The sequence below is a fragment of the Diuraphis noxia genome, unplaced genomic scaffold (genome assembly GCF_037042655.1).
Source record: "Diuraphis noxia isolate RWA-SAM2 unplaced genomic scaffold, SU_Dnox_SAM2 contig0002, whole genome shotgun sequence".
NCBI classification, from domain to species: Eukaryota; Metazoa; Arthropoda; class Insecta; order Hemiptera; family Aphididae; genus Diuraphis; species Diuraphis noxia.
In genome coordinates this window covers 51,214,830-51,228,013 of record NW_028301712.1, presented here as the reverse complement: position 1 = coordinate 51,228,013, position 13,184 = coordinate 51,214,830, and the positions used below count along the sequence as shown (strand labels likewise).

Below are 13,184 nucleotides of genomic sequence, written 5' to 3'. Positions count from 1 at the left end.
GGAAATTGGTGTGCAGTCCACGGCACACAGTACTCTGTTGGAAGATGACATTAAAATATGTTTCTTATATTTTTTAATGAAAAATAAAAACTATGAGGGTCAGGGTACTTGGTGTGGGCTATTAGGACGGGTCTGTTACGTATTTGTGCTAAAATGTTGAATGTTAAAACATCGCATTCATAAACAATTTTCATCGAAGCTCACTTAAACCCGCATTAACGTATACATTTTGTCAACAACTTTCAAATGTTTCGTATAGATTGTCTAATATGCACTAGTGAGTTGTGATATATAACAGCGGTCGCCAACCGGTGGTTCGTGGACCACTGATGGTCCGCGGAAAAATTTGAACTTAACTTGCAATATTATTTTATTAGCCAAAATTGCACGAAATTCTACAAAACAAACAGGAACAAATATCACATTAAAATTTAATTAAAACTTAAAACTTTCATCATAAATAAAAATAAAACCTTTTTTATTATTTTACATAATATGTATTTTTTTATAATATTTTGGTGCAAAATTTATCAGTAGTAGTACGGTATTTATGTAAAAAAACTATTTTAAGATATAGATGGTCCGTAGAATTTAGAATATGGTTTCAGTGGTCCGCTAGGTCCAAAAGGTTGGCGACCGCCGATATATAATATGTATGATGTATATTATATATAGAGATTATACTTTAAAAAATAATTTATTTTTAATGTTAAATTAACTATTTATGGTCACTATTTTAACATTTTTTTGATAAATAAAAATATTAATAATAATGAAAATAATAGACAATTAATTACCATTATGAATGATATGAGTTATTTTTATAATTCATCGTGTATTTTGTTCAGAATTGAATAAATCAAATTAATGTGTTTTTATTTTTCTAAGTAATTTTTATCAAATATTTACTGAAAGTTGGATATATATTTTATGTAAATAAATTCGCATAATTCGTACGTGCTCGCTGCTTAGTGTAATATGGAGTTAAAAATTTAGTTAGTTTGTAATATATTATAGAGTATTAAATATAATAAGTAGGGTTATTGAAATTTATTGAACAAATATGCGTTATAGCACGATTTTAATTAGAAACATGTTTTTAATATATAAAATAAAATTATATAGGTAGTAACACATTTTATTAAGAAAAATTATTTTATTACTAACCCAATAATAAATGAGAAAAATGTAATTAAAAATTGTAGCGTATATTTATACTATAAATTACATGTCTATCATTATGAATTATCTATTTATGACTTTTTTCAGCCAAATTAATTAACATATTCTGTAATCTATATTTTATATTTATAATTAATTATTTAATTGTTACTTCATTAGCTAAATTAATTTTAAAAATTGGGACGTATATCGTTAAGTACTGTTTATAGTGTTTATACCATGGTACAGTGTGCAACAATTTTGAAATAAATTTGTTCCAAATTAGTATCGAAAAACGTTTAGCTACATTTACTACAACTAATGATATAATAAATAAATAAATAAATCTACCTGTAGTATATTATATATCTAGTTATTAATTTGTATTTAAAATTTAAAAGTTCACCTGTAAATATTTTCTTCTTCTTTTAGCTACTTTTCCTTGAACAACATTACATTCACCGTGTTTGAATACCACTCTTCTGTACTGCCTTCTAGAGCTGAATCTTGGTTGTCTGTACCTGTCAATATCAACAATATGTTTTATTAAAATTACAATTTAAGCAAACACCTAGATAACTCTGTTAAAAACTATAGAATATTTCAACAAAATACTAAACGTTTAAAAATAATATTATTCAAACTTACATAATATCATACATGTATTAGAAATTAGAATCTTTATGAAATTAACTTTCCAACTATTATTCAACGACAGCTTTATAGTTTATTATATTGTTATTATGAATGTTTGATAAGAAAAGGTTTAAAACATGTATACAATAAATTATTAAAATGTTTGTAATACTTTTCTCATGCAACAAAACGTTAATAAACGTGTTAATAATAATTTGTTTTTGTGATATTCATTTGAGATAGGATAAACTAAATCATGAATATCATAACTAAATTTGTGTCAAAGTAAACGTAAACAGTACACATTTTTATAATTATTTGTTTATTGAAATCGATGTTAATTAATAAAGAATATGATATATTGGTAAATCTTCTTATCATTGACTAAATTTTATTGGTAACTTGCCACGTTATAAACAACACACCTTCAATAGAATATACATAAATTATTAATCCAATTCCATAAAATATTAATTTTCCCTTCCACGGTCCGTTTGAATATGAAATCAAATACCGTTAATCATTTGACTTCACACGGACATTGACAAAACTGTCACTTTTATTGTATCTGAGTAAAGCTCTTGTTTTTTACATTAGATGAGAGTAAGTATATTTTTAAATATATTAAAAAGGTTTTGTGTAACGAAAAAAATACCAAATTGCTTTCAATTTTAAATAAACAGAGACGGGGACGGAGACAGTCACATTATATTTATTTGAGTAGGACCCAACGAACTCAATGTATCATGAGTGTAAAGTGAAAATGGTAAATTTCTACTTGACTCATTTACCTTATTTTGAAATTTTGTGTAAATATGAATGTTTAAGGTATCAAACACAAAATACCTATACTTATAGGTAAAAATATTTAAATATGTACCTAGTTACACCTAGCTGTACTTTTACTTTATTGTTTATAACATGTTAAAATAAAGTTATCTATTATAAAATAATATATAAACTTCACTTTTATTTTTAATCATCTGCTTTGGTCGCAATATTGTAGCTTTGGACATTTTTTTATGAAATTTATTCATAGATATTTTGTTTTAAAGGGACGTCTTCATTATAAATAATTTTAGTTTAATACTGTTTAAAATATTATTTAAATTGTATTATAATCTGCATTGAATAAAATAATCATCATAATTTCTTTAAATTTTTGAACAAATGATTAAATTTATTGTATAGTTATATTTTAAACTTTCTTATATAATAATAAAATAATTAATAACAATAATGTTTGATGATTAAGCTAAAATATGTAATATTATCAGACATGCCTAGGTAATACAAATAAATAAAGAAACTATCGATGAACGACTCATTAATGGCCGTTGCATAAGTTTAATAGTTCCTTTTTTTCTTTTTGAAATATTTGTTATTTTTATTTTCAGTGATATAATTAATTACTTTTGATGGTTAAACGGATTAGTCAGTTTTTAATAATGTAACAGTTTTCAAATTTTTGTAACAATACAAAAATTAATATTTTAATAATTAATTTTATGTTATTAATCTTTACGATTTAAATATACTGTACGCGAACATGATCACATTTATAATCTAGAACAGGGGTCACCAAAGCGGTCCGCGAATGCATTTTAACCGGCCCTCAGACAAAAAGTAAAAGCCAATAACTTAATTATATTTTCATTAGTTTTATTAGTTAAATAATTAATAAGTGTATATTTTTTTATTTAGAAATAAAATATTTTTGGCCAACCGGCATATTATAATAAATATTATGTACTTTGAATTTTTATGGCCCACGAGAATTTTCTGAATTCTTAATGTGGCCCGCGGAAAATATTAATTGGTGACCCCTGATCTAAAACATATTAATTATTAACTATGGTTTTGCAGTATCGTGTGCTTATTATAGACTATAGTATAGGTACTATGATAACATATATGTAATATGTATGCTAATATACTATCAAGTATCAACAAACTGCACGAAATCAGTTAAAAATTATGAATGGTATACGTTTACACATATTTTGTATGGTAAAAAAACAATTAGTTTAATATTAAGTAAACATGTGGGTACAGTGTGTATTCTATATAACCTAGATCTTCCTTAATAATCTGCAAAACTTAAAATGTTTAATTATGTTATATTTCTAATATGTATCTAGCTAAACACATATTTATTTTGACATACCTACTTGATATTTAATGATTATTTTTTTTTTTTAGGCGATAACAGATTTAAAGAAGAAAATTGTTGAGAGCATTTATTAAGATCTGCTAATAAATTCTTTCTTATTTTCACCGTATGTCGTAGGTATATTATAACATAATAATAAACTTAAGAAGATACCGCACCAAAATTGTTAATCTTTGCTCCCAGTCATGAAACATAACAAAAAATATTTCATTAAATCTTTATAAAATAAATATTGGAAAAGTTCATGACAAAAATAGGCAAGGATAACAATCTAAAATGTTAATTTTTCTGTAAATTAGATTTTAAGTTGAATAAAACTTGGAAAATGTTTTATTGTGGGGATGTTATAGCTAATTTTTTAGTCAAATATTGTATTTATGATCATTTTATAGTCTTATATTTATGGTTATTTTAATAAATTAATTGGGATGTTCTTTTCAAAGACGCTAAGGCGCAAATATAATATTATAATAATCATAATAGCATAATATTTATAAAAATTATTTAGATATTTTAAAATTTTCTGCAAAATATACCTACGTTTACAAATTACTATTTAATTTTTATCTGATGTTACGTATATATTTTTTATTTTATTTAATGAACATATTCTAAATATAACATTAATTAAATATTAAATCTAAGTTAAACTACCCATGAAACGTATGTATTATACTTCAAATTAAAATTATGGTTTTTCAGTAGACGCTAATTTTTAACATATTTTCAAGATTATTCCCTTGTGATAAAACAAGCTATTTATAAAATAACAAATTCATTCTTACCATATAATATACAGGATGTCCCACAGAGATCTGACATTCTGACAAATGAAATAACTTTTGTTCTAATCAATATTTTTTAAAAATTTCTTTTAAATATAATCCATAGACACTTACGCTACATTTTTAGAATACATTTTTTATTTTTTAATACTGAAAATAAAAAAACTTAAAAATTGATAAATTTTTTTCTCGAAATATTCAATATAGCCAATTTGTAAATTTGATTTTCAGAAGAATTTATATGGTAAAAACACTTATTTAAGTCAAAAGGCTGATTTTTTACAATTTTTTTAAATATCAATATTTTCGTTAGGTAAATTATAGTAATTTATAGTTTATAGTTTATACATCACATATTATTAAAATAAATACAATAAAAAATAATTAGATTTTAACATGCACTTATTTAAAAATGTTTTTATAAAATATTTAAAAAAAACTTTATTGTTATTTGAAATTACAAGGTTTCTAACATAAACTAGATCGTAATTTACTTAACGAAAATATTTATGTTTAAAAAATTTTTTAAAAATCAGCCATTTGACTTAAATAAGTATTTTTACCATATAAATTTTTCTAAAAATCAGATTTACAAATTGGCTATATTGAATATTTCGAAAACATTTTTTATCAATTTTTAAGTTTTTTATTTTCAGTATTAAAAAATAAAAATGTAGCGCAAGTGTCTATGGATTATATTTAAAAGAAATTTTTAAAAAATATTGATTAGAACAAAAGTTATTTCATTTGTCAGAATGTCAGATCTCTGTGGGACACCCTGTATGTATAACATATTATTATGTATATATGTCACAATATTGCATCCATTAATAAGTGTTAAGCATTCAATTCATTCCAAAACATACATTTTCATGTCACGAAAATTACAGTAGAAAAATAAAACAAAAGTTATCTAAATATGAAATATGGTTAACCTGATGCAAATTTAGAACAATAATATTTCATTAATTTGAATACTTTTTAGGTAGAATAGAAAGTTCTGTTCTAGTTTGGGTTAGATTGTGTCTCACCAATATAAATTTGTAAGCTACTATATATGTGCAATTTATACCGATTAAATTGTAATATTCGTGGACGGGTCTATTACTTTTATTACCTATTTGTAAAGATTACTAACCAACATAATAACCTAAATTGAGTAGCAACAACATTTTGGGTTTTTTTTTTTAAATATTACAGACAATATTAAAATAAAATGTAAATTTCAATAATATACTGACTGCTTAATTAAATAATTAAATATTTAAAAGATATATATAAGATCCAAGAACCCATATAGTAAAAATTGTAAACCAAAATTTATTTTTTATATTTACAAGTAATATTCTATCTGTATAATTAATATAATAAGAATATATGCTAAGAGTACATTCACAGGAAAATAATTTTATAAAGGGAGCCACCCATTGATGACACTTTGTATGGATACTAAATTATTTTTAATAATATTTATTTTTTTTTTTTTAGTATGACAAATCACGACACCACTCGCGGTTAGGCGTCTTTGGGGATTACCTGGTGGCTGGTATGGTAGCGGAGGCCAATTTTTTGATAAGTGGATTCGAATGAACGCTTAGGTGGTTAGTAAACTAAATAACTTTTAAATTAGTTTTAAGTATAATAATTTATAATATTGTCATATTGTATCGATACATATTGAGAAAAAAAATATTCTAAAACTACTTCAAAAAAATACTTTTCAAATTAAAACATTTAAAAAAAAATTATGTACTCGCTTAGGTACTTGGAATAATTAAAAGTATTTACTACCCATCGTAAATTTATACCTACTAGTTATAATTAATAACTTAATAATTACAAGTATAATGCAAATAAAGATCTAGTTATTGACGCTATTAAAAGTAACTGTTATCTAGTTAATTGTTATTGGATTGCAATGATAAGGCCATACATTTTAATACATTATCTATTCGTATTAAACTATTAAAGTGTATATCACATACATTTCTCGCAATGATTCAATCGGAAATTATTTTGTTACTCGGTATTTCTTTAAAATGTATTGACTTTCCAGTGTATCATTATAGTTACTCATCCGGTATTCCCAGTAGATCAGTTGGGAGTTCTTCGAACTGAATAATATTACACTCATGTTGATGAGATTTACAATTTTTAAAACTATATGTATTATAACATAATATAATAATTTTAATATTTTCCTATACCTAGTTAACGTTATAGTTACGGCTTATAAGTTTCAAACTGTAAATTATAGGTTCAAGAAAAAAAATTTTAAAAAAAAAATGAAGTGAAAGGACACACTTAATTTTATCACTATGTCGTAGGTAGATATATGAAACTGTAGTGAGGTCGCCTATTTAACTGCATGATGGATCAATTTAACGGGAATTAAAAATAATAAAATAAATTTTGTTTAAAAAGTTACGTAAACGAAATCGAAAATGTTTATTAAAAAATCGAATGCTCGTAATTTTATAATATATTGATTTGAATTTCGTACATATTATATTCGTCAGTAAATTATAAAATATAATATTTTAACTATTAGCTATTACTTATGCAGCGTTGTGTTTCAAAACCGTTCGTTGTCTGCACGTTATCTGTAGGAATCATAAGTCCTTTGCATATTGCACGTGTCCATATGTTTCTATTAATTCAGTTAATTCGTTAAAACTTTTTTTTTGTTTTTTTTTTTATTAATCTTAAACCCGGTGACTAAGGCCATTAGCTGTTTTAGGGGTAAGGTTTTGGTACGGTAGGTTGTTTTTACGGTTGTCACGATTGGTAGCAGCCAACGCGCCACGCCAAGTCACATATCATAATATTATAATAATATGTGATTCAGACCTTTCTTATGCAGTCAATCAGACGCTGTCATAGTTCCGTGGTTTTTAAAAGTGCAGTGCATAATAACTATACCTGTACACAAAAACCATATTTTACAGATTTAATCTGCAGCTGCAAATTAAAAATGGCTATAATATAGTCGTATGGATGGAAAAATATTGTAAAATGTTTATTATGCTCATTGACTCATATAGGATTGAACCTATAGATACTTTATAATATTATGTAACGACAAAAATTTGATATGTCTATTGTCTACGGTCTACCGTTATTTCTTTAATAATACCGGAAATACTATATATTTATATTATACCAAGTGTGCTCGCACGGGGTGGTTGCTGTAGACAGCATTACTGTAATATACTGTGAACTAACTTTTCGTCTAAGGATACACAATTAAAAATTGATATTATAATGTATATAATTTATTATATTGTGTTACAACGATAAGATATACCCAATAAGAATGTTAGAGAGTTATATTATGTGTGTTGTACAGATAATAAAGGTAGGTACCTAAAGGCTACAAAGTAGCCGTGACAATATAAATTAATCGTCAAGGTTAAAATTTGATTTCCAAAAAAATATATTAATTATAAGTGTATTATCTCATAAATATTGCTATAGGAGAGTGGCAATAAAGCAACTGTACCATAGTTACTATATTAGTAAGTATCGTAAGTAATTCACAATCGTACATATTTTGGAAAAATGATAGTATAACGATCGGTTGTTGTATGTGATATTGCATAGATCAAGTGATATTATCTTGTGCAATACCTCGTATGTCCAGTATTGATATTATAAGAATGGCAGTGCTTAAAAACAGGGGCGCCATTTCAGTTTTTTTAAGGGTGTACATGCAATTAAAGAGGCCAATTTTTCCCCACCACCAGGCAAATTGTCAAAAAAAGGTTTCTCATCGTAATTTGTCTATACAATTTTTACTACTCGTATCAAAAAAACATTTGGCTTTCATACATAAAATATTAATATTTTAGGTAGGTACTAGATATCTTACCATTCCAACTATTACTATTTTGAAATTTTTTAACGCATAAATTAGGTTAGGTACCTATATTTGAAATTAGAATATCAATAAAAATTAAAAATACAAATCAATCATTAAAAGCAGTTTATGACCTAAGCCATAAAGTTAAAGATAGGAATACTGAAGGCCAAGGCAGCAATGCCGTGTATCAGTGACGCCTAGGTCAATAGCAAATAATAAATTCAGGGTGTGCAAGTCGCAAGTGCACACCCTGCTCCCCCCAAATGGCGCCCCTGCTTAAAAAAAGATTATTCTCTCGACTTTCCTAATTAGTTGTTAGAACTGGACTTATATATAGGTACAAGATTAAACGTGCGAATACTGTGTGTGCCTGGTCATATTCACTCATGAACAATGTTTGTGCATATTTAAACCTAGTTAATAGGTAGTACGTCATCAGCTATCGTGTATTCGATTGTCTTTTAATTGTATTCCGATTGGTCGTTGCAGTGATGGTTTATCATTTACTAACCATCAAGATTGTGAACCCGTGAATTTATGCGGTATTTACCATTTGCTCGATACTACCGAAATTTCAATTGTATACCGATATAGGTAGATACCTGTATACACTAGACCTATCACCTATAGTGGCCATAGTAGTTGAATATGTGTTGACGAAATGAGCCATTTGCGTCCCGTTTTTTTTTTTATACCAAAACTCATGTTTATTACCATATTTTGCATGTATACGTCATTGCGGTATACGTTATAATTTTAATAACTACAAATTATGAAATACGACAAATGATGCGAATTATGAGTGCATATAATATAATATGCGATGCACGCGCATTTTTCAAAGGACGCGCGCTTTGCAGTTTGCACACATAATAATAATAATATACACACATATTGCAATTATACATATTCACATAAACGTCAGCCATTTTTTCTTATTTATTTTGTCTCGCACCGACTTAAATAGTAGTAATAATAATAATAATAATATGCAAGGCGCACATCAAAGGGGGGTCGACCTAGTTCACGCTCAACACTCGATTTATGATTAACCTACAATCCGATATAGGCCCACTGTACTATACGCGCGCGTTATACTGCGACAGCAGTTGCTTCGTTATATAGCACTGCGCCGGTTGCCAAATTGTTATAATTTCGAGACTCTTGGCTTTCGGAAACGGGACAAACGAGACAGCCTGTGACGCACGCAATGTCGCGCATATCCTGGACGGTGGCCAGAGGACTCTGAGCGACTTCTCCTCTCGCCCAACCACACCTCTAACCCCCCCCCCCTCCTTTCAGCCGACAAAACACCCCTTCACCACACTCCGACACTATACAACCACACACGCTCCATATTCTCACCCACTGCGCGCGCTTATAAGTATATTATTGTACGGTACGGTATAGACCTATATAGTATATACTGTACGAATGCACATAACATGTCCCACATAATATATAGAATATATTATAATTATGTTGTAAATGATCCATTAACTGTCTAGAATCGATTTCAGTGATTTTATTTTATTTTTTGAGAATAACACCAAAAAAGGCAATCAGTACGGAAAAAACCACAACAATTTATAAAAGTAAATTGATTAAAACATACATTACAAATTATAGCATCATTGTAATTTAAACATCGCCACAGTAATGTGAAAGTGTATATAATATATAATATATAAGGACGAAGTGAAAGTTTTGGAACATTAATTGGTATCAACCCTAAAACTTCAGATCAAACTATATTTTACAATTTAAAAGATAATAAGTCAAAAACACATAAATTACCTGTCTTTTTAACTCTGCATTTTTCTATTTAAATTCACTAGCTGCATTAACGTCTAAACTATCATTTGACCTGTTAAATTTCCGTTGTAGAACACGTAGAAAACATAGGTATATATAAAACTTTTCTGATATGAGTTTCAAATTTTGAATCCGTGATCTAATTCGGACTAAACTAACAAAGAATATAACATAACTTTAAGACATGATCATTAAGTTCCAAATAATTTCTCATTATGAATCTCCCAGTTCGTAGAGTTTTTAAGTCACTTATCATATTTACGTGATTATTAAAAGATAAATCACTGTAAATCTGTAGTATCACTAAATCCTTTTGTTATATGAAACAACTGTTCAGAACTTATCACCAATCACCATTCACCAATCTTATAGTTAAAAAAACACACACAAGTTCGACGACGAGTAAAAAAATTTTGTTTGTGTTATAGAGAAAAAATACGTTATCATATTTAAATATTACTAAATAAGTTTCGAGTATTTTAGCAATAGGTATATGCAGTTTGATGAAATACAACTATTTTTTTTTTCATAGGTCTAAATTTATTATTTCTAAACAATATTGTAAAAAACCCACGTTCTTAATATGAAAAACGGTTAACTATCTCTATCAATATGTCGGAAAAATATTGTTTTAATATTATGTTATAATACCAAATATCATATTGCAGTATAACTTAAGCGAAAGAATTATAAAACGGCAAGCGCAAGTACCCGCAGTAAAAATTGTGGCTATAGTTCATCTTCACTTTACAATTTAAATTCTATTGCGAATAAAAATAATTTATTCGATGTTTAAACATAATTTTTTTAGAAAATATTTAGGTCGGCATTATAGGTATATCTAATTCAGTTTCCGTTTCGTAAATGCTTAAAATATATAACTAATTTTTCAAAGTCACTACTGAGAGAAATAGTGACAGTCAGTTAAATGGACCACTCTGTATGAATATATATATCATAGTATACACGCGAGAGACGCAAATAAAAATATATATTTTGGGCACGAAACGTAATCGGGAAACATCCGCGGCGCCCGTCTACTGTAGCTACGGCCGGTCTAAGCGTCTGTCACGCAGCGTGGCCGCTCATGGAACCTCGAGAACAGAAAAAAACCTATACCTACCTACCTACGACAAATGGCAACTATTACAACTATTAAATTAATTTCTTACTTTAATTATATAATTTAATATTCTGTATATATCATAACGTTCGGTAAATTGGACGTATTTTTTTTTTACATGTACCTATATTAATTATTAGTATGTGCAATATTTTAATTTTATAAATTTACTGTGAATAAAAAAGATATAAAAATTAATAATATTTTCATAATTTATTATAAAACGCTGGATACAACTAATGGAAAGCGATATTTTTGTTATTAATTTTTGTGGTTAAAATATTATTACACACATAACTATTATTCTAGTATTTTTTTTTTTTTTTTGTAGTTTGGTAACTTTATTATAATTATCGACATTATGATGTTATACTACATTCACCTAACCTACTCGTGAACCAAATATTAATAAAATAAAATAATCGTCTCCGTTCACGTTGCCACTGACGAGCACATAAAAACAAATTGAAATGAGGGGTTACTCGATTTTATGAACAGTACCAAGTAAAAAATTATATCAGTAAAATTTACCGAGCTCCCATATCTAAGGTTAGGTTAATAATACGACTATTAACTTGACTGAAACCGAATTATTGAGGTTTTATAACAATGTGATCATTATAATACACCGCCGTTGCGGCGTCCGTGTACAGAACATGCTTACGTCACCGAGGCACGTGGTCGATTTTCTTTTTTCGTTTTCCCATTTATCGGTTACCAGTATTTCTGGTGGGTGTACTGGCGTACCACTATTCATCTCGCTCTCAAAGTCCTTTATATTTGTATTTTATACAATATATACCAACTACATACACATAAAATATACTTTACAGGTCGTCAAAATTGACTGCAGTGTCATATTATCGAGAGACCCTAATAACGTAATTCACCAAGTAGTGTCGTCATTCACTAGAGGGATGTTGGGTGTCTTAATATTCCTGTCGGCTTTATCTTTCTGTGAAATATATGATGTAATACATAGGCGTGCGCAGACTTAATTCACAGTTTATGCAATAAGAAAATAGGGGCCCTCAAAAAAAAAAATCACCTAACCTACACAACATAATTTTACTGAATTTAAAAGAAAGAAAAAATAATTCATTCTAAAAAACGATTCAGAGCCTTTAAACATTTTATTTTACCACATATAGGACTCAATATACAATCTAAGTTTTTTTAAATATACTACTGAGTTTCTTTGCTACCCTCAGAATCTAAAACCATGATTTGTGTGCACACATAGTTTTACAATAGAATATTAAACAATGCACTGCAGAAATAAGTAGTTCGAAATTTGAATTATATTTATTAAAATGAAATATATTATTTCTTAAAGATTAAGTATATACAATATTGAATGTCTTTAAATAATTTTAACATATTTATAAAGTTTTCACATCCATATATAGTTTGAATTATCTTGCTGGTCGCAAAAAAATTTAAAACTAAAAACATTTTTTTTTTCAAATACTATATATAAGAATATAAGATACTATCAAAAATACTTTGGTATGATAAAAATGGGCCCCTCACGTGAAACCGTAAACTATATGCAGCGGCATACCCTGCATACCCCGTGCGCAAGCTTAATAGGATAATACATATTATATTATATTAATATGTAGTATA

At 27.2% G+C, this 13,184-nt stretch overlaps 1 protein-coding gene across 4 annotated transcripts in view; it reads right to left on the bottom strand.

The window, feature by feature from the left end:
• The window catches only part of LOC107168734 (G protein-activated inward rectifier potassium channel 3-like), a 35,380-nt gene that overhangs the window by 6,453 nt on the left and 15,743 nt on the right, over positions 1-13,184 (bottom strand). For all 4 annotated transcript variants that reach the window (XM_015518237.2, XM_015518238.2, XM_015518240.2 and 1 more), the window contains one exon: positions 1,568-1,682. In XM_015518237.2, the coding sequence (XP_015373723.1) occupies positions 1,568-1,682 (115 nt within the window). The remainder of the gene's footprint in view (positions 1-1,567; positions 1,683-13,184) is intronic.